Consider the following 25,857-nt stretch of genomic DNA (forward strand, 5'->3'; position numbering starts at 1 on the left):
CTTAGATCATGCTGGCTGTAACAACACTACCACCCACTGCAGAGTTCACACACACACACACATCCCTGCCTGGGAAATCCCAGGCAGAAACGCGGCAGCCCTACGCATGAGAAACCCTTCAAAAGCTGACTGCTGAACCCCCTGAGCTGCTCCACAACCTCCTCCAGCCTTGCAGGGAGAACACAGCTCCTAAAAGACAGTCAAATGCAGATCACGGCTCCTCAAAGACAGTCAAATGCAGACACCAGGGCTCAGGGTAAGATGTGCCAGGAGAGGGGCAGCAGAGGCTGGGGAGAGCATGGCCACCCCAAACCTATTTCCATGTCGGAGCTCACAGCTGGGAAGGGGAGTGAGCTGAGACGTGGGCTGGTATCTGATCCATCTTGCAGCATCCACCCATCTTGCAGTTCCATCCTGGAGACAAGACGGGCTGTCAGGAGAGTGGAGAAGCAGAGCTGGAGGTGCTGGAGCAGAGCTGGGAGCTGCCCCTCACCACCAGAGATGGTTGAACCCCTTCTTATAGAGTCGTGAGGCTCCTTTGGCTGAGGGGATGAGAAGCCCCTTCCCCTAGGCTGGTGTTGGAGAACATCATACCCAGAAGAGCCCATCCATGGCTGTGAAGGACTCAGCCTCCAATCGCTGCTCCGGAGCTATCAGGAGGAGCTGTGGATTCACCCACGAGTGTGAAGTCTGAGCCAGTCCCATTCTTCTGCAAAGCCACAGATGTATGTTGCTGTGGATTTCCAGATGAAAAAAGGTAGTCTGGCTGACGGCAAGGTACAAAGCCTTCCTTTGGACAGCTGATCTGTCATCCTCTCCTAAACACGAAGAAACCAACAGCACAAGGCATCGTAGGAAGATGCCAGCAAGTGGGAGGAGATTGCTTATCCAGGGAGCTAATTTAGCTGGAAGGAAAGGTTGCAAGATGTTCCTCTATCAAGAAAGAAAAATAGATATGCAAGAGCAAGATGCCAGCGGTTGACGTACCTGTGGGGAAACGATGTGGATGTGTTTGATTTTAAGAAGCCAAAGCAGAGCTGGGGCAGATGCTGAACCCAGAAAGAAGGATCTTTCAGCCCAGGATTGAGAGGCAAAGGTTAGGATGAGGCTTGTAGAGACCTGGAAGCCACAGAGGTGAGTGAATTGTAAGCAGTACCACATATAATCTGAGCAGAATGCATGGAAACAGATAATGTAATTGAAAGGGTTATTTAAACTAAGTATTCAGAGGGAAAAATAAAGCATTGCAGGGAAAATAATAATACTTAGCACTTGTAATGTGCTTAGCATCCTCAAAAACTGGTCAGCCATTAACTGATTGCTCCTCTCCTAAGTCCAAAGGCTAATAAAAAGGGATGGTTCATTTAGTTATTTCACAGCTGAGCTTCTCAATAAGGCATGAGGAATAGACCGCTGCTCTCCAACACGCTGGTAAATAAACAGTTGGAAGTAGGAAAATACAACAGCATCTCAGCACTGGGTCACAGCTTCATGCTCGGCTCCTTCCTTCCTCCACCTTGAGCTTGTCCAGGTCAGACCCATGACGTGGAGCTCATCTGGAAGTGTGGCTGGGGAGCGTGACATGGATGGGGCCAGGAATCCAACAGTCCCAAAACTTGGTGTTGCCTGCCCAGGAACTGCCCCTGTGCCAGTGTCTACATGGGCGGTGATGGGGCATCCACAGGGCAGGAATGTGGACTCTTTTCTGTGTGTGGGTGTGTGTGATTTGGGCTCAGAGAGACCCCAACTGTGCAGCCCTATTGCCTTGGCAAGCGCGGAGGCTGGAGGGAGCAGAGCAGCCTTTTGAGCGGCAATGAAGACAGAGGTATTTTATGTTTGCTTTACTTAAACAGTAAACAGTTCCCATTGTGTTTGATGAGCAAGCGATTCCATAAACACTGCAGAGGAAACATGACACAGTTGCACCCCGGTGATTTCCAGCCTGTTTTCTTGGCAGCAGAGGAGCGGATAAGCACCAAAGAGGCTGCCCCACAAATCCTCCCCAGTTGTCTGGGGGTAGATGAGGGTCTGGGGGCTGCTCCTGGTTAGGCCCATAGGGAAACAGCCGGGAAGAGGAAACTTCCATTAGGATGGAGCCATTCTACAAGTGGAAACCAATGCAGAGTTCATCTATGTCTAACCCGAAACAACCAGCATGGGGTTATAGAGCTTTGCAGAGTGGTCGTCAGTGAGTTCTCTGCACGTACCCCCACCTGCCACTATTTCTCACCCACTTCATGATGGTTTTGGGCCTTATTAGCTTAGATACCCACTGAAACACTGGCCTCATCACTTCAGAAATAAGCAGGTGCCCAGATGTTGCCACCATCGAGGTGCCCTATTTTTGGTGCAGTGATACTCCAGACCCTGCTTTGCTGCTCCTAGAAGGTGCTGGGGAGCTATTTCTTCACCTCACTGTTGGGTGGTCCAAGAGGGATCCTGCTGCTTTATAGAAGAGATGCACAAGTATTCATCTCTGAAAGCATTTTCTGGGCTCAAATACGCCCACCCAGAGCAGACCAGAGCCCAGGCCTGAACCCAGCTTTTCTGGGACATGTTCAGCAGCAGCAGTGCCATCATCAAAAGCCTTTGGTGGAGACAGGGGTTGAAGGATCTTATGTTCCTCTTGGCTTTTTGCCACAGGCACTGCCTCCTTGCTCTCTCAGCCGTGGGCTTTGTGTTTTCTTTCTCTTTCTTCAGGTTTCCCTCTTCTTAAGTGAAATGTTCTCTGCTGCCAGCATGGCCCCATGGACCCTGTGCTGGCAGGATGAGTCAGGTGAGCAGGAGGAGGTGGCAGGCACTCCTCACACCACTGTTACCACTAAGACCCTCTTCCCTGAGGCAGGTTTGGCTTGAGTGAGGCGTATGGGTCAGGACTTCTATGATTTACACTGCAGGATCCTCATCATCTGAGGGACCTGGGGAAGATGCTGAACGCAGAGACAGGAGCAGCCTTGCCGGGTTAATGACACGTGTTTCTGACCAGGGTAAATTTGGGATGCAGCATCCTAAGGATCCCATGCTAGCTTCTGCTAAACACTCACGTACAGCCGGGTAGCAGATATATGGCCTGTGCAAGATACAGCCACTTTTCCTCTGCCTGGTTTTGGCGTAACAAAGCCCAATGGGTGTGTATAAACAAAGTGAGCATCGCTCTCACTGGACCTCATGCATCATTTATAGCCAGCTTTTCCATGGCACAAGAAACATTTACATATGCCAGCATTAATTCCGAATGCTGCTTCAAAGCCATCTCTGTCTAATGAACCCCGTGCGCTGCGCACAGCAAATTCCACCCAAAAAATAATTAGCAACACATGCCACCAAAGCATTACAAGGGGAATGCAGCTCACCACCTGCTGAAGCAAAATGAATGCCTGATTTATTTATTTCTTCTTACTTTTTAGCAACATTCAGGCGCTGACTCAAAGCTGTGCTCTGTTCTCAGCTTTGTAGGGCCCTGGGAAGTGTCACGTTCCCACTCTGCTTTCCAGGCTATGGGTATGATTGATTTGGGGGGTTTATATGCTTTTCTTAGATGACTTGACAGAGCTGTGCAAGAGCCTGTTGATTTCTCCAGCCAGGGGTGCCAGCTGGGATTTAGGGTGCAGGCAGCTCTATGTCCCTTCCCTTGAAGCTGCAGGAGTCCCAGTCTTTTGGGATGCTGCCACCACCCAAAAAGAGCCTCAGACTGACAGCTGGGAGCAAGACAGGACACACCAAATCTCACCCTGGTCTGACATTCCCAGAGAGCCTTTAACCCCTGACTAGCACCAGCCTTGCTGATCCCTGAAGATGGGATCAGGAGATGAAGGTTCTGGTATCTCTACCAACCATGGGTGCTTCTACCCCATACTGGCCACAGGCAGCTCTGCTGTGAACAGCTCCAGGAACCGAGCTGGCTTTGCCAGGGCGATGCTGGGATCATGGATTCCTCCATGTTCTGTCCTCCTGGAGTGGAAGGAAGATGCTCCGCAGGGCACTGCTCCCAACCCTGTGCTGCATTGCCCATGTGCCTCTCCAGTATCAAGCCATGGTATTCAGACTGTCAGTCTCTGCCTTGCTAGGATGCAAGGGGTTAAACTGTTCTTCCTATGCAAATTAGGCTTAATTAATCCTTTTCATCAGTTGCAAATATACCTTCTGAACCCTATTAAAAACATGAATATGCAAATTCAGACCTTTTTTAATACTCATTTTCAAGGACTTGGAGTCAGGCTTGATTATTCGGTTCCCGTTAACAGCCTGTAAAACCTGGTGCAAAATTTAATTTCCATTTTAAGTTACCTAAAAAAAAAATAGGAATCTGTTGGTAATTAAGCTAATTACAGTGTTACACTAAAGAGGAGACAAACAAGGAGGACAAGATCATTCATTACAGTTAACACCAGTTACAGGACCTGGGGATCGTACAAGGCCAGAGGTAACTGTGAAGCCAGGAAGCAGCAGTGATGGAAACGGGGTGTGTGTGGGGATGCTGCAGCTTTTGAGGGGCTTGTTGCCTTCCTCACCTTGGGAACATCTCTGCTTCAGCCCCAGGAGCCATTCTCCTCCTTCTCCTAAGGAGAGAAGTGAGGAGGAGGAGGTGCCACCATGCTGGATGGGTGTTATGGGGTCTCTGCGCAGGGCAGGAATGTGCTTGGGGTTGCGGTTTCAGGGCAACCTGTAGAACCACCCTATCTGCCAGTGTGACTGGGGCTGAGCATCCCACACCGGTGGATTTCCATCCTCCCTGAGCACTTTCTCAACATTAAAAATGTGGGGTGCAGAGAGGCTGAATTGGAAGCACATGGGCAGAGACAGGTCCCACAGATGTGGGCAGCATGTCCTGCTCTCCCACAGGAGCTGTGATCCCGTCCTCACCAGCGAAGAGCAGGGACCTCCCAAGAGCTGACAACTCCCTTTGCAGAAGCAAAGCCATGGGGAAGACCCGTGACAAGACTCTGCAGAGGCACCTATAAACCACTGCTCTGCACCCACAGTGGGGGGGCAAGATGTGAGCCCCTATAGCTTGTATGATCTGAGCATACACTGGGAGGTGCCAACCAAACCAACTCAGCCTATGACACCCAAACCTCAGGGTCACCCATCGGGGCTGGGCAGTGAGTGTTGGTGGTTCCCAACTTGCCCATCAACCTTCCCGTGCCTCCCAGCTCTGCCTGCATGTAATTAAATAAGAAGTGCTGCTGTAGACTGTTAATTATAGTTTACCACTGCAGTGATCCCTTAAAATCAGTCATTAGCATGCTTAGGATCTATTCTGCACTTAGTGTTTTCTAAAGAGTCAGCAAACGCCTGACCTGTCAGAGCTATCATCCTCACCTCGGGGCTGGCAGCTCAGCATCAGCAGCACACTGTGGTGGGCTTACGCCATCTCCATACGGGGTGAAGAGTCTCATGATCTGGGTGGAAGCAGAGAGGTGATGCTCTGCCCACATGAGGCCAGGGCTTGGTGTCCAGGATACTGGTGTACTAGGCAGGAGACTCCAGCATTGAAATGAAGTGCTGGCGTTACCTACAGGCTTACCCAAAGACATTCATCATCAGCAGGATGGATCCACCCAAGAGATCAGTGCTATCCGGGGGTCTCTTTGTGCTCCTCGTCATCTCCGCACAGCAGCCAGGATGAGCAGCTCGGTTCCCTGTGGGTTTGGTTCATTCCCCACCATCACCTCCTCTCCGGGGTTGCTCCTTCCCCTCCCAGGACTCACAGCAGAGGAGCTGTCACTTCAGAGCATGCCACTCAAGGGCAGCTCTGCCTTGGAACAGCAGGATCCGAGCGGGAGCTGATCACATACATCCCCCAGGGCTGGAGTGTGGCTCCTAAAACAAGCTGTGGCAAGACACATGCAGCACAGGAGCTAAGAGAGCCACAGTGGGGAGAAGGGGTGAAAGAGGGACAGCGCTATTTGCCATCACCCCGCTATGTATAAGGCTGGTTTCCCTCATGCAGTCCAATGGGGAGTAGAAGGCACCTCCAAACCGAAGGACCTAAGTGAGGTTCATGCTTTTAATTTCTCTTTAGAAAGCCTGCTTCTTGGTAGTGGTTATGGGGACAGCCTGACAGATGAACCAGCCACCACCACCAGCAAAGCGACGTGCCTGCAATTGTACAGCACAGAATGTTACCCAGTAGATGCTCATCAAGAAAGGAAAAGTTCATCTGCTGAACTTCAGAGCCTTTCACCTGCCTGGAGAACATTTTCGATCATGGACGTGGTTCTGGGCAACCTGATCTAGTTGAATTAGTTGAATCTAGTTGAATCCGTTGAATCCCTCATTGCAGGGAGGCTGGACTAGACAACCTTTGAAGGTCCCTTCCAATCCAAACTATTCTATGATTCTATGATACCACAAGTTTCCAATCACCAGATAAAAGGAGTGTGATGATAGAGCTGACCAGGGAAATGCTCTCACCCTATAGCCAGGCCCTGTGCCTTGCACATCCTCCTGCATGTGCATCCTCCTGCCCTTCGACCTGTCTGGTGCTTCTGTATCATATTTTGGGGGGAGTCAATGATGCAGAAATACCTTCTCAGTCCCTCCAGGCAATCAGCTTGCTCCCCGAAGCATGAGATATGATTGCCCTTATTATTTTAGCTTGCATAGCAGTGAGTCTTGTTAATGGTCATAAAATTATCTAGTCCTTATTTAAATCCAACAACCGTCTGTGTTTCAGTGACCTCCTGATGGTCTCTGGCATTGCTCCAGGTTGAAGAGGCATCAGAGGGACCAGAGAGGAAAAAGAGGCAGTGGGAGGATTAAAGAAAAACAACAAAACCCACGACAAGCAACAGCCAACAAAGAGAATTCAAAGTAAACGAGGGAATATTAAAGAGAGCTCAATCAGTCAGCTGGAGAGTTCAAAAAAACACAACCTGTCACAAAGAGAAGGAAGCAGCATCAGGTAAAATTAGCAACATTAATGAACTCATCAGCACTGGAGCCCGGGCCAGGAAACAGCACAGAGGAGACAAAGGGGGTGGGAGATGCTTGATCCCACTTTGGGGAAGCAGGAGAGAGAACTGACACAACCTGATGGAACGTGCTTTGGTGGAGGAACATGGTTTGAGTGGAGACCAAAGGCATGGGCTGCCTTTGTGCTCCCTAACTTCCACAGCAGCATTGTCTTTAAGGTGTGCTTTCCTTCTGTTTTGTCCCTTGTATTTGCTTCGAGGGAAAGCACACACACAAGGAAGGCTGGAGACCCAGCCACCATGGGTGGAAGATGCAGGAGCAGCCGCTGAGACGGCTGCCCAGACCTTCTGCAAAGGCTTTGGCCAGTGATTTCTAAGTAGAATGTTTCTGAAGCAAATATCTCCTATTTCCTCCAGATCCAGACTGCTCCCTGTCCCTTCAGTAACATCTACAAGCCCCCTGAGTACCAAGATTTTTACAATAATAACCCCCAAGGAGAAACAAGAAGCAGAAAACCCCCACACAGCGGAGAACTGTTTCACTATTCCAACCTCCAACACAGATTCCCATCAATTTTGCAGCAAACCTGAGTCATGAAATTAAAAGTAGCATCAGCATATTTCCTATTAGCTAGGGTTCCTTTTTGAGAACAGATCATACATTCCTACCCTATTTTTCTAGACACTTGTGTCAATGCGATATCATCAGATGCCGTTCAGCCGCTCCTCTTAGCCTGAAAAAAGCTTTCCTGTTGGGAAGGATGGGGTTTTAATATTTAAAAATGACTTCCTGAAGAAGCCTTGCTGATTTTCCCATTTATTTATTTATTTAATATCCCTCCCCTGATCAGAGTGGGCGCATTTTGTAGCTTTTAAATATCATGCAACTTTTAGCATCGCTGCTGTTAAATCCTAATCTGCTGTCACAGCACGAATGTGATTTACACCAGCGAGGAGAGCCTGTTCTGTCCTCCCCAGCTACTACACTTGCCTCGTCAAGGAGACACCATCATTAGCTATGGTCACCTGGCATCTGACGCTGTCATCATCTTCCCACTGTCTTCAAACAGTGAAAAGCTGTAACAGAACCAAGCCTTCCCTGCCTGCAGCATCTCCCACACGGGGCAGCACAGGCTGCTGGGGTCCAGCATTACCTTGGTGATGTCCTAGGAAGGCTTTTGCCTCTCTCCCCTGAGGCTTCTTTTGACGCACCCACCCATCAATCCAACTCACACCATTCCCAGCTGCCTCTCTGCCCACTGCTGGGGTTGGGGAATGGAAAGGGTGGGTGCTCGGTGTGTTGGAATGAGCAGGGGGGTGTGATGGAGAACCAACAGCAATGCCAGTGCTGCAGCTGTGGGGTGCTGTGTCTGACCCCCACCGATCATGACCCCCACTGGGATGCCTGTAGAGCTGCATTTGGGATCAAACAACCTTCAGTGCTGACCAGTGTTTGGAGGCCATGACTGGGAAGTGATATTCCCATTTTACAGAGCCCACAGAGCATAAGGGCCTCACTGGCTTGTCCCAGGACACGCAGAAAATCCAAAAGCCAGGAGTGGGATTGCTCCTGCCCCATCACCCTCCATCCCCAGTCCTCTCTGCACTCCATGAGCCAATGCAGCTCTTCCCCCAACCCAGCAGCAGTGCGAGGAGGTATTTGGGGATGCTCATCCCTCTCCATCATGGCTCCTGCCCACCTGGAGCGCAGGGCTGCCCAGACAGTGGCTGCATCAGCCACCCCAGTAACCAACCCCATCTGTGGAGAAGAGGCACTTGGCAAGGAGCTGCAGGGGGGAAATGCCTCTCTGCAATTAGGGAATCACAGCGTCTTCCCAGCCCCCAAGGTGGGGAGAGCCCAGGCTCAGACTGTCACACAGCCTCTGGAGATGGTGTCAGCCAGTCAGTGGGAGAAGATGGCTTTTCTTTCTTTAGTTTAGAAGCTGTGGCTTCCCGTTCTGTCCAGCGCTCTGTTTCTTCCGCTCCATCTGTCCCCAGCTCCACTCCTGCCCTTCCCTCCCCGGGTACCTGCCTCCATCACAGCTTCACCCTCTTTCCCTTCTTCCCTTCCTCCTATAGTGTTGCACAACAAAGATCCGTAACCAGCATCTTTAACCCCAAACTCCTCATGGCTCATTCATAAAGGGTTTCCCTAGTTCCTTCTCAAGCATTGCACACTTCCAGGACAACTCTGAGGCTCATGCAAGCAATGGGCAAAGATGCCAAGAGCCAGGAGACACAAAGCAGGAGCCAAAAGGCTCCATTATCAGAAATATGACCTTAGGAGGCAGATGAACTTTGCAACACCTGCCTTAGCCAAGAGCTCCGCTGCTTTCAAGGACCGTATGGCAGTACTTGACAGCTCTCTGCCCCTGTTTGGCATTTATATATGCACGCAGATGAAAAGGGTTGATCAGTAGAGGAGCGGGGGCTCGCAAGCAGTTTGAGTGAAGGGAAGCTTCAGGCAACACTGCAAACAAGACAGTGCTCCAAGACACATACACATAATCCTTCAGCTGTGCATTAATAAATCATATTTTACAGCTTTTAGCCCATAAACCCAGCGAGCATGCATGGAGACCCAGCGAGCATATACACACTTGTTAACACTCCCTCCTCTCCCCTCCAACCAACTGCGAGTTTATCACCAATCTCCCAAGATTTTCTAAAAGGATTTTCCATGAATGAGGCTGGAGCTTTGCAACTGATGAGCCAAAACCACTAGGACTTGTGCCACCACCACTGGGGTGGTTGAAACATGCCCTTGGTGGCGACCAGGGTCTCTGTTTGCACTGCTCCAGGAGGCTGCACTCGTGGAGGGGGCAGTGAACACAGTGGCAGGACCCTGTGATGTGCTGTCAAGCCCCACGTAGCTCAGCATGGAAGGAGCAATCACTGTGAAATTCAGCGTTGCAGTTACTCCTCACAGCTCTGTCACGGCTGAGACAAGCAGTGCAATGACAGCAGCAGACACGGGAGCTGCCGTGGTGGCAGGATACAGCCATATGCTTGGGGCTTCATCCTGAATTCAGTGCTGGAGCAAGAAACCGGGGAGCCTCAGCTCCTCTTCCCTGTGCCCAGCTGCAAGCCTGTGTCCCACACATGGCTTTGCAATGGTCACACACTCACATGGATGCTCCCAGGCCTCCATCAGCGAGTCTTATGGCAGCCAAGCTTCCCAGAAGTCCCAGTTTCATGTTGTGCCCAAGCCTGCTTGATGTGAAACAGCGTAACGCCATGAGCAGGACCAAAGCAGGACAGTTACCCCAGCAGTCCCCAAGCCGAGAGCAGGACCAGGCGCTGCTCCACACTGGAGCCAAGCACCCATCCTCACAACACACCTCTCCCAGCCACTCTGCCTATTAAACTCAGTTGAACAAATCAGTCTTGCTGGGAGAACAGGGTGCAGAGCAGTAATTCATCTGCCTCTCCTCCCCACCAAAGGCATCGCAGAAGAGTACTGTGTTTTCTACCCCAACTTATTATCCTTTCACTCTTGGGAGGCAATTTTCCAACAGGCAGAATGTGTTTTCCCTTGTCACTCTCCAGCATCGCTTCTCGCCTCACCCGTGTTTTGCTAAGATAGAGGGTTTATTGTAAACTTATTAATTACTTCATTTCTCCTGCAAGGAGCCAGGAGAAGAATTTCCAGAGGCAGCCAGGATCCGCTATTGTGCTGGCGGAGGAGCTGAATGCGCCTGACGTCAGGATTCATTTTCCCCATGACTGAGGAAGGCGACTCTCGGTGCCATGTCGTGCATATGAATCAGGCAGCGTTCCCCTGGCACAGCATGCCAGGCAATTCATCTTCCTCCAGGACTTCAGGCAGAAGAGAAAACTCCCAACTTTTGCTATTGCACTTCCCTGCAAACCCTGTGGAGAAGGGGGCTGGGGAGATGGGTGCTGCAGCCCCCCCCGAGCACATGCTTGTCCCTCCACCTCTCATCAGTTGGGTCTGTAACAGCTATTTTCCATGCCTGTAGACACATGGATAGGTCCCAGAGTGATGCCAACATGCATGGCCAACCCTGCAGCCACTGGGAGCATCTAAGCTAACTTTCTAGCCTGCTACCTTCTCTGTAAGCTTAGGAAGCAGGCTCCTGCTGATATCAAGAGGAAATCAATATACACACAAGTTCATAACAAACTAATCTGGTTTACAGCATGAATGAGACTTGCCTGGAAAAACTGAGATAATGATGTTCTCCTTCTCAAAACAGCACCAGCATCAGACCATCGATGGACGATTCATTGTCATGATTTACATGTGGGAGAGCAGAGTGTATATCCCAAATAAAGGAGCCGTACACCTAGTTCAGGAAGTGACACTTTATTCTTCTAATAGAAGAACTATATCCATTTTAACACAAAATGTCAGACTTGAGGGGGTGCTCTGTTCTCCATGGAGGAAAGGAGGAAGGAGACCCCTGTCAAGGTGAACAGGTACCCACAGCCTGGTGGCAGGCAGCAAGCTAAACCCAGCAGCAGTGAGCACAACCCAAATTGCTCCCTCCCACCTTCTGTAAGTCCTGAAATAACCAAGAGCCTAAGAGCGTTGGTGTGGAACAAAAAGCACACCAGTGACATCTGAGCGCATCACACAACACAGTGGTGTCAACAGAGGTACAGGGCCTTCTAATGGCAATTTATGCTTGTGCTTGTCTGCTGAGTGATGGCAGACTCAGGCAACGGGATATCTTGGAAAATGATTTCAGCCCTGTTGAGAGATGAGCTGCTTGCAAAAGCTGGAGGTATCTACATAGAATCTGCTACTTATGACGATGATCCTTCTGCAGGTCCCTGGCTTCAAGGACCAAGCCCTCGGCTCCCATTAGGAGAGGGCAACCATGACGGCAGGAAGCACCAGCCTCCTGCAAGGCTCATCTCTCTGCCAGAGCCCAGATTTAGGGGATTTATGGGATTTAGGGGATCCTTTTGTGAAAAGCTGCAAATGGTGATGCCATGACTCCTCAAACCACCAGTTCCCACCATATTCCCAAAGAGATGCCAAAGCAGGCTAGGCAGTGATGAACACATTTCCCAGTTCAAAGGCAGCAACTGGGTCTTGGCACAGGAGAGCCCTGGGATGGAGCTAGACTTGCCCTCCCACAGGAGGGAAGTGATGCTTTTCAGAGAAATCAAAGTGGGATTTCAGGATGAAAGGGGGAAAAAGGAGTTCCCTGCAAAACAGAAACAACCCAATACCACAAATAAAGGATGGGAGGGGAGAATTGTTCCTTGCTACCTCAAGTGACCTGCCCAGGAGTGCTCTCCATGTGGCTGGTACTGGCAGTGGGATGCTAAGCAATGGTCTGACGGCTGAAGAGGTCGAGGGTGAGTGCGCTGAGGAAGGCTGGGATGCTGTCCTGGCGAAGCAGGTGGAGCTCGATGAGCTCCCGGATGGTTCGGGAGAACTCATTTTCCAGAAGCTGCATCTTTCGACCGGAGGAGCTGGAGGCCTGAGGGCAAAGAACAACAAGCCCATTAATACAGCAGGGGTTTAATTCACCTCCTGAGACACAGGGCAGTGCTGGTGGCATCGCCCTGAAGCCTCCTTTGGCATGGATCCACCTGTAATCAAGGACATGTTATCTGCTGCAGGATGAGTGTTCAGCACACAGGGTAACTGGGCTGTTATTGAGTTGGGCATAGAATCATAGAATGGTTTGGGTTGGAAAAGACCTTAAGATCATCTAGTTCCAACCCCCTGCCATGGGCAGCGACACCTCACACTAGACCATGTCACCCAAGGCTCTGTCCAACCTTGAACACTGCCAGGGATGGAGCATTTACCACTTCTTTGGGCAACCTGTGCCAGCGCCTCACCACCCTCACAGTAAAGAACTTCTTCCTTATATCCAGCCTGAACTTCCCCTGTTTAAACCCATCACCCCTTCTCCTATCCATGCAGAACCCTGTGGGAGCCTCCCCAAGTGACAGATGGGGCAGTGGAGAGACAAGAGGTTTGACCCTCCTGGAAGGAGGTTGCAGAGGGGCCAGGCCACGCTGCCAGCACAGAACTGGGGTGCTCACATCAGGATCACCATCCCCATCACCATCCAAGTCAGGGGAGGCAGGAGCTATGTGCAACGGCTTTCTCTCCATGAAAACACTTATCCCTGAAGTCATTCTGCTTCTGTAGGAGGAAGTAGACCTGTTCCTAATTAGCATGACTCCTTCCCAACAAGCTGCTGATCCACCCCGCATCCCTAAAGTGTTTCTGGATGTTTAAACCAGCCCAGCAGCGCATAGCCAAGAGCTCCAGAGGAATTATTCCAGAGATGCTCTCATGAAAATAAGGAAACTCAACATGTGGGAAGAAGATTACAAATCTCCTGCAACATATAAAACAAGCGGAAAAAAAAGCTAAATGCAAGAGAAATAAGGAATGCTTGAAGCCTCTCCTGCCCCTGGAGGCATGAAAGCAGCTTGTTTATTAATAAACAGCAAAAACATCACAGCGCAAATGCTAATTTTTCCCCTTGCCATTTTCATCTTCAAAATGCTCCCATTCCTAATTGCTCTGCAGCTCTGCTTCCCCTTGGAGCAGCACCAGGCAAAGCCGGCATCATCCCAGGGCGTGCAGAAGCGAGGCAGACCCCTACCCCAAGAGCCAGAGTGGAGGATTGCCACGTGAAGTGAAAAACATGGCTTTACCTGCCAGGAGAGAAGGAAAGCGATAACCACCAAGAGCCCTGGGGAGCCTGCTTGTTTCTGATTTCATGTTCTCAGGAGCCTGGACACATTTGATTATGAACTTTTCATGTATGTGTCACTTTGGATTGCAAAGAGCACAAGGTACCAAGGATGCCCCTGTCACCCCTGAGCCAGGCAGAGAATCTAAACAAGGTTTCTGTGGGGAAAAGTAAATTAGCTTTTGTTTAAATCTCCTCCACTTCAGCTTGGTTGTTTTTCAGTGACTCCAAAGGATGTTCCGTGCTTTAATCCGCCGCTTTCTGGAGCTACCTGACTTGCTTTCTGCACATCTGATGTACCACTGGGTCAGATTAAAGGGACTAAGTAGAAAGAGGGGAGAGATGGCAGATGAAGAAGCCAGTTGGAAGCACAGGGAGGGACATACATCCATGATCCAAGGAGCTGGAAGACAGGCTGGGTGCTGTGAAAGCCACACGGGTTTTGTTCTGCAAACCCCCCCTGGATTTGGCTGACGGGAAGCGCTGTTTTGGAAGAAGGTCCGAGTATTATGTATGCATCACTTGTGTCTCTGAAGCCAGCGCTGAACTGGATTCATCTAAAACGGGAAGTCAAGCTCTGTATGAAATACACACTGCCTCCTCTGCAGATTTAAAACACTCTTTGGGCACAGAATTCATTTTCTAAGAATTTACAAGTAAATCCATTAATTGGTTTACTAGTTTAATTAATTAAAGCCAGTTCCTTAAGAAATTTAGCATCCAGTGCCAGAACATTTCCTTGTGTTTTATGATCTTGGAAACGGAGTAACATAAATGTTTTCAATCTCCCCTCTGCTTTGAGCTCACCGGCATCGTGGGTGAAGGCTACATTTGAAAAATTTCTTTTTCATGAGATTAATGGTAATTTCTCCCTATTATTCTTCATAACCAAAGTTTCCTCCTTCAGCAGAGGCAGAAGAATAATGTTCAGAGAAAGTTACGTGAACAAATACGTGCTTCTGCGATGTTATTTCCTATTGAGTTCAATGGGACTGTGGTTTCTCTTGGTTGTCGGGTGGTCAAGGGAAGCACTGTCCTTCCCACTGGGGCCTCCACCTCCCCAGGAACTCCAAAAACCCCAAGAAGCTTCCAAACCCCACACATCTCACCCAGGTTTCTGATACTCTCTTCTGTAACAGGAACAAGGCAAGAAGGCAGCCACTTGGAAAAAAGGCAATTCTTCCTCTGCTCGGAGATGTTTACACGCTAACGGTGAGGATGGATGCACTTGCAGTTCAGTTTATTCAATCTCTTGCTGCTTTTAAAAAAATAAGGATTTTTTTTTTTTTTCCCTGAGAGTGTTTTAAAATTGCTACCATTGTTACCTTTCTTATTCTTTGTTTTTATTGCTTTTTTTCCTTCACCCATCTGTTCATAAAGCAGTATAGATGGGGATATATAGATAGCTTTGTTGCTTTGGGTTCAACAGCAGGAGTACCTTTGCAGCATGTGCTTTACAAATAAAGTGATTATAGGAAATAATAGCAATATGTTCCCGTTAATTCACAAGGTTTCTTTTCAAATGTCAGTCTGTTCCCTGCCTGGTGCACCCGGTGAGTGCAGGAAGAGCCGCAGTGGGTGGCGTGGGAGCAAGAAGGGGATGATGACAAGGACACTGGAGGGGATGCTCTGCTGAATGAATGCTGCAGGGTCTGGTTGTTCTACCCTGTTTTGGATCAGTGCAGAGCAGACCCACGACTCCAGCTCTAAAAAGTGGATTTATGAGAAACACAGAGGTGAAATCTCCAGCAATCCAAATCTGTAAGGGTGTCTGAGTCCTCCTCTTCACGGTTCCCAGCTAGGACTCCCTCCACTCATTTTTCATCAATCTTTTAAGTTAAAAAGTCTCAATTCTCAAATAAAAACTCCTGGACATAATCCCTGCTAACAAGAAGTCGCAAGTGACAGCACACACCAACTATTCGCATGACACACTCTATGTAATGCAATCACCATTTACTCCAGTGATGCATCCCAAGGAATTCTAAGTTTAGATGAAGCCAAAAGCCACCAAAGCCCACCGAGCAAGAAAATATGAAGCTGAGGAACCTGAAGTGTCACTTGTGTCACTGATCCACAGGGACAGCCCATGAGTGGGAATGGGGCAAGAGAGACCAGAGCTTACTCAAACCCAGTTCTAACTGCTCTGCACCCAACACCATTGACACAGCTTACTCAGAGCTACTCACTACACTGTTCCTTCTAGAGAGAAGTGTGAAAGACAAAACATCAAGATTTAGATTCAAACATGGGATCAAAGGAAAAGCTGAGCCTGTGAGTACCTCTATCCGCCCCGTAGCCAGTGCATAGAGGAGTCAATGCAAGAAGACACTTTGGGGGCCATCATCATGCTTCACTCCCCCCTTCCCCGCTGTGCTGAGTGAGCCAGCCAAGTGCAGCACTTCACTAGAGACACAACTATTCCCCCCACACTCCCAGTTTCCCTAAGCACAGAGCAGCCCAGCATGCTGAAGCTAAGTACTATGAGAATACCATCTCTCAGGTGCTCTTTACATAGACCTATATTGGTTTCTTCTAATTTATGGAAAAAAAATCTGCCTGGCTCACCAAATTACTGAGATTCAGGTCTAGGCTATGTTTTATTCAGATCTCAAATACTTGCAAAAGGAAGGATTTCAGCTCTCACTAAGCCCTGTTGCCAGTCCAGGCTGATTTAAGGCCTATGGGGACCTTTTCTACAAGAGCAATGGAAATCAATCTTTGCCCCATGTCACTGCACGCTCTGTTCTGCTGGTGCGGGGGATGCAACTCCTGTGATAGGTTTGAAGGGTGACCCCCTGTTTTTCTCCTCCTGGGTTGTGCCACCCCATAGAGCAATGAGATCACTGGGCAGATTTTATTATATTGTAAAACACAAGAAGACAGGTCTATTTACCACATGGCAACATAAACTTGCCGGAGCTGCTACTGGATCTGCTCAGAGAAAGGAGCCGTTAGTACGATTGTTTTTCCATGAGAATCAAGATCAGCTGCTGCCCGCCAGAAGGAAACATCATAAATCTTCCTCTTAGCCCTGGAAATTGGTAAATTATTCAAGGATTTATAGTTTAGATAGACATATAAAAGTCTCTCAAATAACTGGTAGAAAAGTGAGTTCTCCTCTCCAACAGGGACCATCTCAGTGAGGAGCAGACATGCAGAGGAGCAACAGGCATTCCCAAAGGACTCTGCTGGAGAAAGGACCTGCAGCTGCCTGGACCAGGTTGGTAATGCATCAACATATGGACCATAAAGGATGTTCTACCAGCTGTTGTTGCTTCAACTTAACATATACGGGGCTTCTGACTGCACTGATTCTGCTGAGATGGCTCTTTCCCCCCTTGCTGCTGTTGCACAGAAACCCTCCCTGAAAGCCAAATCCCAGCATTTACTGTTCCACCAGCTGAGAGGTGTGACAGTGCCTCCTTTGGTCATTTACAAGCTAACCTGGGGTTCAGAAGTGCACTCTGAACTAGGTACACCAATACAGTTTTCTGTATGCCCTTTTCCTCTTCTCTCAGACATAAACCCAACGAATGCCCCCACTCTGGCTCCAAAAGTGCCATCAGCTATGAAGTGGCATGCAGCGTGACTTAAATCACACAAAGGATGTTTCTTGAAAAATACTGGTTGAGCATAAGACTCAACATCCTGTAGACCTTCAGACTCCAGAATAAGATTGAAAAGAGGGTAGTTGCATGCCCCAAGCAGAATGCTGACATGGGATGTGGCATCATGAGAAAACATGGGGTAGAAATGAAGAAGAAGTGAGAAGAGGTCTTCAGCATTCAATACAACTTAAGATTTCAGCATAAAGTGGGGATATTCTACCTCTGATTTCCAAACTGAGAAAGCAGAACTGACTTTGGGGATGCAATCCATGCAGGACTCCTGCATCTTCAAACAGACACCTTCAGGTGGATTTTCTTGCATGGGTTTTAGCAAGCTGACAACAGTGATGGTGGAACTCTGTGCCAGGCACAGCAGGCAAGAGAGTTGTGTCTCAGCTTGGGATCCCCAGTTCAAACACCTCCGCAGCGTGAAGAAGGATGAAGTCCAGGACTTTGGCAGGGCTGCCAGAATGGCTTTCCTCCCCTTGGCACAGTTTGCTTTGCAGATGCTGCTCAGCCATGCTCTATGGTAGATGGTACTTTTCAAGGCTAAGATCTATTAGGGGTCAAAATGAGCAAGTGAATCATTGCCCAGTGACATTTACCCAGTGAATGTATCACAGAGGCACCATCTCATCTGCTATGCTCCTTCCATAAATCACTGTCTGTGTTGCATCCCTATGCACAACTGCTCTGAATACACACCACAAACAGCCTCGTGCATGCTGAGGGAAGGGGCACCACGGCTTCACATCCAAGGCTCCATGCAGACTTTCTCCCTGCTCTGTTCAGGTCCACGGGCTCCTCTGGCATTATGAACCATGTTCTGGCCACGTTCTCCTCTCTCTGCCCCAGTTCTTACTCCCATTTCCCTTGTCCTTGTGTTCCCCACCCCACCTTGAAGCTTGCTGTGCCACCTGCTCCAATGTGGGACATGCACATCTCCCTACCGCATCGATCTCTTTGGCAATTTGCCTTCATCATTTGAATCCCTCAGATCTCCTCTTCACATGGGACAGTTACTCCCTCTTCCCAACACTTTCCCACATCAGCAGAAGTCCTCAGGGTCATCTGTGCCACCTGATCACCTCCTGAAACCTCTGCAGCACTATCACAACGTGTGCCATGGAGCCTCTGCCACCAAGCACCCTGGGCACACTGGTGGTCCTGATGGCTGTCCTTGCCTCCCTCTTGACACCTTCCTCGGCACCCATTAAAACACATAAACCCCGTCACAGCCCAACAAGCCTATTTCAAAACATCTTTTAAGAAGCTGCTGGCTCTGACCTTTAAATGAGAAAATCCTTTCGTTTCTGCCTCTTGCTTTGGATGCTGAGATTTTTCTAAATGTCAAAGGCTGCCTTGTCCACGTGCAGATGCTGAGGGGGGGAAGCACTGGTGCCAAGAGGGCTGGCACCCTCTCCCTGGGTCTGCAAAGCTCATACATCACCATTACAGGTCACTCTGGACAGGCTCATACACGCATGGGGCAGCCCAGCAAGCACAGAGCCAGCCAGAAATCTGGAGTGTCCAGAAAATACCCAAGGAAAACACGGTGTGTGTGTGTTTGCCCATGTGGAAACTGCCAGCTGAAGTTCTAAGAACCCAAACACGAGGTTTTGAGATTTAATTGCTCCAACTTGGCTCTCTTGGGCAATGATATCATTATCAGAATCCCCCAATTGAGTTACGGCTCACCAATCAATCTCTCCTAAGCATCGTGCACTGCTCAAATACCAGGTCCCCAGGTAGCCACTAAATCACTTTAATTAGAGGCTGTTCATTTAAAATTAGAGAAATATTAAAAAAACCCCAAACCCCTCAAATTGTACCACAAGACGTGCTCATGGCTGGAAATATTTATGAGGTTATTTAGCAAACTGTTTACTGGTTCCCTTCTTTTTTCATGGTAACTGCAGGTTTCAGCTGGCCTGACAGGATGCCTGCCCAAGGTAGCTCTGTCAGGATGTGCAGCTCTTCATCAATCAAGTCACCCGTCTTTCACAAATGACCATTCCTTGTCTGCAGCGAAGTTTTTCCCCCTTTAATATCCTCTCTGTAACCCAAAAAGGGAAAAGTGTTTCTTTATAATAATTGCTTCTTGCCAAGACCTCTGACCTCTGTGTCACCAGCTTGCTATATAAAGTGAATTTATGAGGCAGAGAGGGATGGATGCCTGCAAAGGGCCTTCCAGGAAATGTAATGAAAAAGCTGCTTTTAGCTGCTGAGTAAAGAAAAGCAAGCGCCTGGCAATGCCAAGAAGAAAATTGAAAGCTGGGGTGGGATAAATAGAGAAACAGTCCTGCGTGCACTGAGATTTATAGCAAACATTTCCTTTCTCTTTCTTATTATTCAACACTGAGATGAACCACAACCCCACAATGTCTTTTGTGCAAGAGGTCAGCTCGTACACTTCCATCTTAATCAGAAACACGACCCAGGCATTACGCACATGATGGGGTCCTGGATGCTGCACCCGCTCAGCAGCAAAGAAACACAGAGCAGGGAGTATTGCACAGCAGAGTTTCTCCCTACAGCTACATGTTTTGATCTCTGTGAGCTCTCCTGCACCTGATGTAAGAAATGAAACACGTGAAAAGAGCAGGGCTGTGCACTGAAGTGCCTGCACCCCGCTCCATGGGGAAAACTGGTTGGTGTTAATCCTGGGGGACGGTGCTCTACACAGCGGAGAGCAAGTCAGCATCTTCTCTCAAAAGGTTTCTCCTACAGGTTAGTGCCCTTTAGACTGTCAAATGTGATGCCATAAAAATAAGCTCAAAGGCTTTAAAATAAGGGAAGCGTATTTTTTGATTCAGACTATTACTATTTGATATCTGAATATTCCTATGGAGCTTTTCATCCTGGAAGACAGGTCTTTGAACTGCTGTGATTTCACCTATCACCGAGGAACAACCCCCAGGGAAAAATGTGACAGCTATTATCAGGGTGCATTAACGTTACTCAACAGTTCAGGACAGACAGAGACAAATATATCTAATTTAAATCATTGGTTTGAACAATTCAAACCAATTCAAGGTGAAGAATCCACCCTGAATACTGCTCAGGGTGGATTAATATCCATGCATTTTCCAAAAGTGCTTTGAGAGTTTTAAAGGACAAGTCCTGAAACTAAAATTCCCTGTCTCATCTGCAAGATGCACTCAGCCTCTCACCATTATGCTGTAAACTAACATCAGTATTGTTAAAGAGGGAAGATGTTAACACAAATGATTCCCAGGCACTGCTACAGGTTGGGCGGAGAAGAGATTCAGAGCAGCCCTGCAGAAAAGGACTTGGGGGTGTTAGTTGACGAGAAGCTTAACATGAGCCGGCAGTGTGCGCTCGCAGCCCAGAAAGCCAACCGTATCCTGGGCTGCATCAAAAGAAGCGTGACCAGCAGGTCGAAGGAGGTGATCCTGCCCCTCTACTCTGCTCTTGTGAGACCTCACTTGGAGAACTGCGTACAGTTCTGGTGTCCTCAACATAAAAAGGACATGGAGCTGTTGAAGCGAGTCCAGAGGAGGGCCACGAGGATGATAAGAGGGCTGGAGCACCTCCCGTATGAAGACAGGCTGAGAGGGTTGGGGCTGTTCAGCCTGGAGAAGAGAAGGCTTCATGGAGACCTCATAGCAGCCTTCCAGTATCTGAAGTGGGTCTACAAGGATGCTGGGGAGGGACTCTTCCTTAGGGACTGTAGTGGTAGGACAAGGGGTAATGGGTTCAAACTTAAACAGAGGAAGTTTAGATTAGATATAAGGAAGAAGTTCTTTCCAGTGAGGGTGGTGAAGCACTGGAATGGGTTGCCCAGGGAGGTTGTGGATGCTCCATCCCTGGCGGTGTTCAAGGCCAGGTTGGACAGAGCCTTGAACCACGTGGTTTAGGGCAAGGTGTCCCTGCCCATGGCAGGGGGGTTGGAACTAGATGATCTTAAGGTCCTTTCCAACCCTTACGATTCTATGATTCTATGATTCACCTGTAGCACCTGCTTTTGCATCCACAGATTCTGATGGGGGTCTCTGAATCAGCTACCAAGGAGATTGACCCTGTGGAGATTTGCTGAGGTGATACTTAGAAATGGTTCAGCTGTATACAATTCTGGCAAGAGTAAATCACAGCAGACTACTCACATCACAGAAAGGAAAATTGCATGGGACGTCCACTCAAAACTAATATTGGCAGTAGGCTGTAAGTCAGAGCTTGAGATCATAAATTATACCTTTTAACAAGCCAAAGAGTATTCACCAGCCAAATATGCTTATAAACATCATCCATGAAGGAGTGTAGATGAGAGCAAGGCACAGGGCTCACAGAATTTTTCCAACCTCATCTTAGAAAAATCCAAACTGTGGACTTGAGCCTTTAAAGCCAGTATACTTCAATAAAAGGTTCGGGATCTTTACAGATCAGACATATGGGGAAGCCACACTGATCCCCCAGCCACAGGTATCTCTGACCTACAATGAGGCCCTTCAGACAGAGCAGCCAAACACACATTACCCCAACTGCTGCCACAACCACGTGCTGCAGAGCTGGACTGCTCCAGCACCCAGGCTGCAGCTTTCCAACCATCTGCGAGGTGACCGTATTGGACTGGTCAAGCTGCAGAGCGAGTAACTAACAAGCATTAACATCTAGCCCATGTGTTCTGTCTAGTAAAATGCCAACCCATCTGTCTGTAACATTAGTGACTCCATAGAAGCCATATGCAGGAGAGACATAAATTAGGGAGAGAAAAATCTGCCATTACTTTCTCTGAAATGAGTCTGCAGTTGTAGCCTGCAATGCTGGGGAATGGGTGTTATTTCAGTTCTGTTTTTCCAGCCCCATGTAGCTCTCCAGCCCTGCCATCCAGAGACGCTTTCTGGTCTGCACCCAGCCCCGTTGAACATGATGGCTTGGCACAAAGGGAAAAGTAGGTGCAACTCCAACCAGATCCCAAACCTCTCTCCCAGGAGAGCCAGAAGCAAGCAGACAACTTGAGGGAGATACCAGGGCATGGCAAATGAACCCAGCACACAAGAATCCCTCATTTAGACAGGGAGCTCATTAACCAGCCAAGTTGCTTATCACATTCCTCTTCATCTCCCTTACTGAGACGAGCTGGAAACAACAGAGGAGCAGAGAACCAAGAACATGGGACTTTCTGGAACACGAGAAGGAATGGGGAGAAATGCAAAAAACAAATCATCTGTGTGGGCTTTTCATTAAGATGGCTTGGTTCCCAAAGCGGGGAGATACTCCACTTGTGAACTGCAGCTGTGAGCATGAGGTCTGTAAGAGAACAGGAGCAGCTAAGTTTGCAAATCCCTGCATCGATGAGAGATGGCTGGAACCACAGTGAATTCTGATGGCAGCTTTCTGCAAGCTGCCGCGTTGCCTGGGAGATGGGCATCCACTCCCCAAAGCAAACCACTGCTCCCCAACAGGCAGAACTTGCTGGAGCCTTCCCCACTCACTGAGTCACACCAGGCATGCGCCATTCCTCTGCTTAGCTGCTTCTGCACCATGCTCCTGCCAGGGACCTCTGCTTTCCCTTCTTCAGGTTAGAGTAAGTAAGCAAGAAACCCCGAGACTCACCCCAGCAGAAGCGCCTGCCCATGACACAGTGCGAATAGGTCACGCAGACTTTAGGACTTACTCAGCTGCCAACTGGAAAAGAACCCCCTCATCTGGGAGCTGAGCATCTAGTTTTGCAAGAGATGGAGGGTGAGTGCAAGAGGCTGGGAATGGTTAAATGAGCAGAGGACACATGCCTGTGAGGCACATCTCCCTGGAGCAACTGCTACTCTGCGATACAGCAGACACCAGCATGTGATTAATACATTTATCCTCATCTTTTCAGTATCCTTCTGAAAGCCTTGTCATAAGCAGAGTGGTGGACGGAAGGCTAAAGAACTGAAGAAGAAAATCCTGTGACCAATAATGGCTCAAGAGACCATAAGTGATAAACTTAATGACAAGCAGACAATTAGACCTTAGATATGTGGCTGAAGAATGGGACAGTATATGGAGCATGCCTGTTCCCGGCTCATTGAGTTTGCAAGGCTTGTGGGGGAAGGAGTAACAGATGGACCTGATGGCAGATTACAGCTGAAATTCTCACCATGTTTATTCATTACCCTCTTCTAGCTCTTGTTTGTCATAGTCTGGCACCCCGGGCTAAAATGCAGGTGTAAGCTTTACATCAAGGAAACTGGTGACACATATTAGTCACTTCTGCACACAGCCAGTGCTACCAAGAGCAAAACCACTGCTCATCTAAGGGCAAGAACTGGTCAATAATTACCTCTTCCTATGGGACTGTGTGACTTGCTTATAGTTATGATCTACCAAATTGGAATTTAAGTGCTGGCTTTGGAAATAACGTTAGCTGCTGTTGCAACATCAATAAGCAAAGTTCACAGTCTTAGTGTGAGTTGAGGGAGACGCTTTTTATCACTCTTCCTTTTTTGCTGGCTCACATTTTCTTCATTTGAAATTGCTGTCATCAGCACGACTGTCAACAGGTCTGAAGTGAGCAGGAGTTGTCACGACCCAGAAAGTCAAAGAAAGAAAGTTCATTTTGAACATGCAAAATGTTTTTTTCTTGTGCCTTCAAGAATAAATTTTAACTCTGAAAAGCCCACAACCCCCCTGTGGGGAAGCACATTTCTTAAGACTGCATCTATACACGCAGTCAAGATTTATACTGGGGGAGAAGATGTCATTAACCTGGTCTAGCGGAAGACGTCCTGGCTCATTGCAGGGGGGTTGGCCTACACGACCTTTGAAGGTCCCTTCCAACCCAAACTGTTCTGTGATTCTATGGTTATTCAAAAAATAATCACCATTTGTTTTTCAACTTCAAGCCTTCTGAGTGCGTGGAGCTGGTAACTGTATTTGGGGGGTTATTCAACCAGACTGGTATTCCACAGCCAGGAAAACCTGAAGACCAAAATAGAAAGGAAAACAACCAAATGGCCTGTGCAGGCTGGGTAAATTCTGTTTCCATGAAATGGGCTTTTAATGGTAACCCCAGTGTGAAACAGTCACAGGACTCCTCTCTCCTCGAGCAGATCTGATCTCACCATAAGAAGGAAGCCCACAGCTGAAGAAGCAGAGGTTGCAGCTAAGGAGTGAATAAATAGGAGGATTTCCATATTCAGTGAAAAAGGAAAAGAAATTCCACCGTGTCCCTTGAGGGGACACTCAGACCTTTGGGCTATGAGGCATTTGCTGAAAGCTTCTGCTGTTGCCGCCTGCACTGTCATTTGGCACTAACCTCCTGAAGGAACATGGCAAGACAGCACTGCTGGTTCTCATGTCTGGATGAACATGCTCCTCTTCCCTTAGGGAAAAGGAGAGGTTTTCTATTTAGTGAATGCACCATGTTCAAGCAATCTCTGAGGAATGTGCCTCGGGCCCTGGCCCTCCCCATCTGACACACATCTGACTGGTTGTCTCTTCCTGCTGGTGTTCTCTCACTGATGTGCTGCCATCCGCCAGTCAGCTCCTTTCGCTGGAGGTGCAGGGGGGTAAGATTTATGCAGACACCATGTATGCAATTACGAAAACAGAATATCACACAAACTGATGCATTTTTGCTGGCAGGCTTTTTGCATGATCCAGTAACAGCTGTCATGCTCCAGCCTCTCTCATCTGAGCTCCGCTACCACTTCAGCATCCTTCCACATCCTTTAAGAGGGCTTTCTCCCCTTCCTTTGTGCAGCTTGCTCCAGATGCCACAGCAAAGCAGGCAAGAAGCATGGGATGCAAATGGGAGACAACATGATCGGTTTTCATAGCAGCATTAAAATGTAATGTCCACTTCTTCAGGCAAGATGCTGCTAATCAGCAATGACCTCCAGGCAACCAAGCTGCTCAACCAGCAATCTCTGTCACTCTCAAGCTCTTTAAAATTTACCCTTCTCCTGTGCCAAGTCTTTCAGCAATAATCCCTAAAGCCCAATAGAGATCTGCAGACATACATGTATGTCGCCCAGTATGTTCTGGAGAAAGGTGGTGGTGGTGAGCTGGAATGGAGCTTGGGCTTTGTGTCTTCTCCAAACACATCCCTCACTCTGCATAACGTTAAGAAAAGGAAAGGACATGCCTCCAAGTTTCCCTGCCAGATCAGCTCCTGCTGTGAACTCTGCATCCTGGGATGAACTCTGCATCCTCCCAACATCCTCCTAGTTTTCATCACTCCATGCTTATGTTTGCTATTTGTAAATAGATCTAACCTTCCTAAAATTAACAGCAGAAGAAAATTTCTTTTGGCAGAAAATCAGCTTTCGAAAGATGGAGGAATATCACATTTTCCAAACATTTGAAAACCACAGACTAAAGATGTGTGTTAGTCTCTCCAGTGCATGCTGTTTTTGCTCGTTATTCTGAATGTTAATACATTAATAGATCCCCTCCTGATTAACGGCTGTACTAGGCTCTCTTTGTAGGAACACATATGGTTCCTTCTTGCCACAATATTGGAATAAAGAGCCAAAATATTTAAACAGTGTCACTAAAAAAAGATTTTACCCCTCCCCATCCCAATGTAAATAACTAAGGCTGGAGCCAGCCCTGAACTCTAAATGCTTCTTATCTTCCAAAAAGTTCTTAATCAAATCTGAACATATTGGCTGAGGTCCATTTGAA

At 48.4% G+C, this 25,857-nt stretch overlaps 1 protein-coding gene across 9 annotated transcripts in view; it reads right to left on the reverse strand.

The window, feature by feature from the left end:
* Positions 1–11,231: 11,231 nt before the first annotated feature.
* Positions 11,232–25,857, reverse strand: part of MAD1L1 (mitotic arrest deficient 1 like 1) — a 366,422-nt gene continuing 351,796 nt past the window's right edge. For all 9 annotated transcript variants that reach the window (XM_030484959.1, XM_030484958.1, XM_030484963.1 and 6 more), the window contains one exon: positions 11,232–12,376. In XM_030484959.1, the coding sequence (XP_030340819.1) occupies positions 12,218–12,376 (159 nt within the window). In that variant the 3' untranslated portion in view covers positions 11,232–12,217. The remainder of the gene's footprint in view (positions 12,377–25,857) is intronic.

Source organism: Strigops habroptila, chromosome 4 (assembly GCF_004027225.2).
Source record: "Strigops habroptila isolate Jane chromosome 4, bStrHab1.2.pri, whole genome shotgun sequence".
NCBI classification, from domain to species: Eukaryota; Metazoa; Chordata; class Aves; order Psittaciformes; family Psittacidae; genus Strigops; species Strigops habroptila.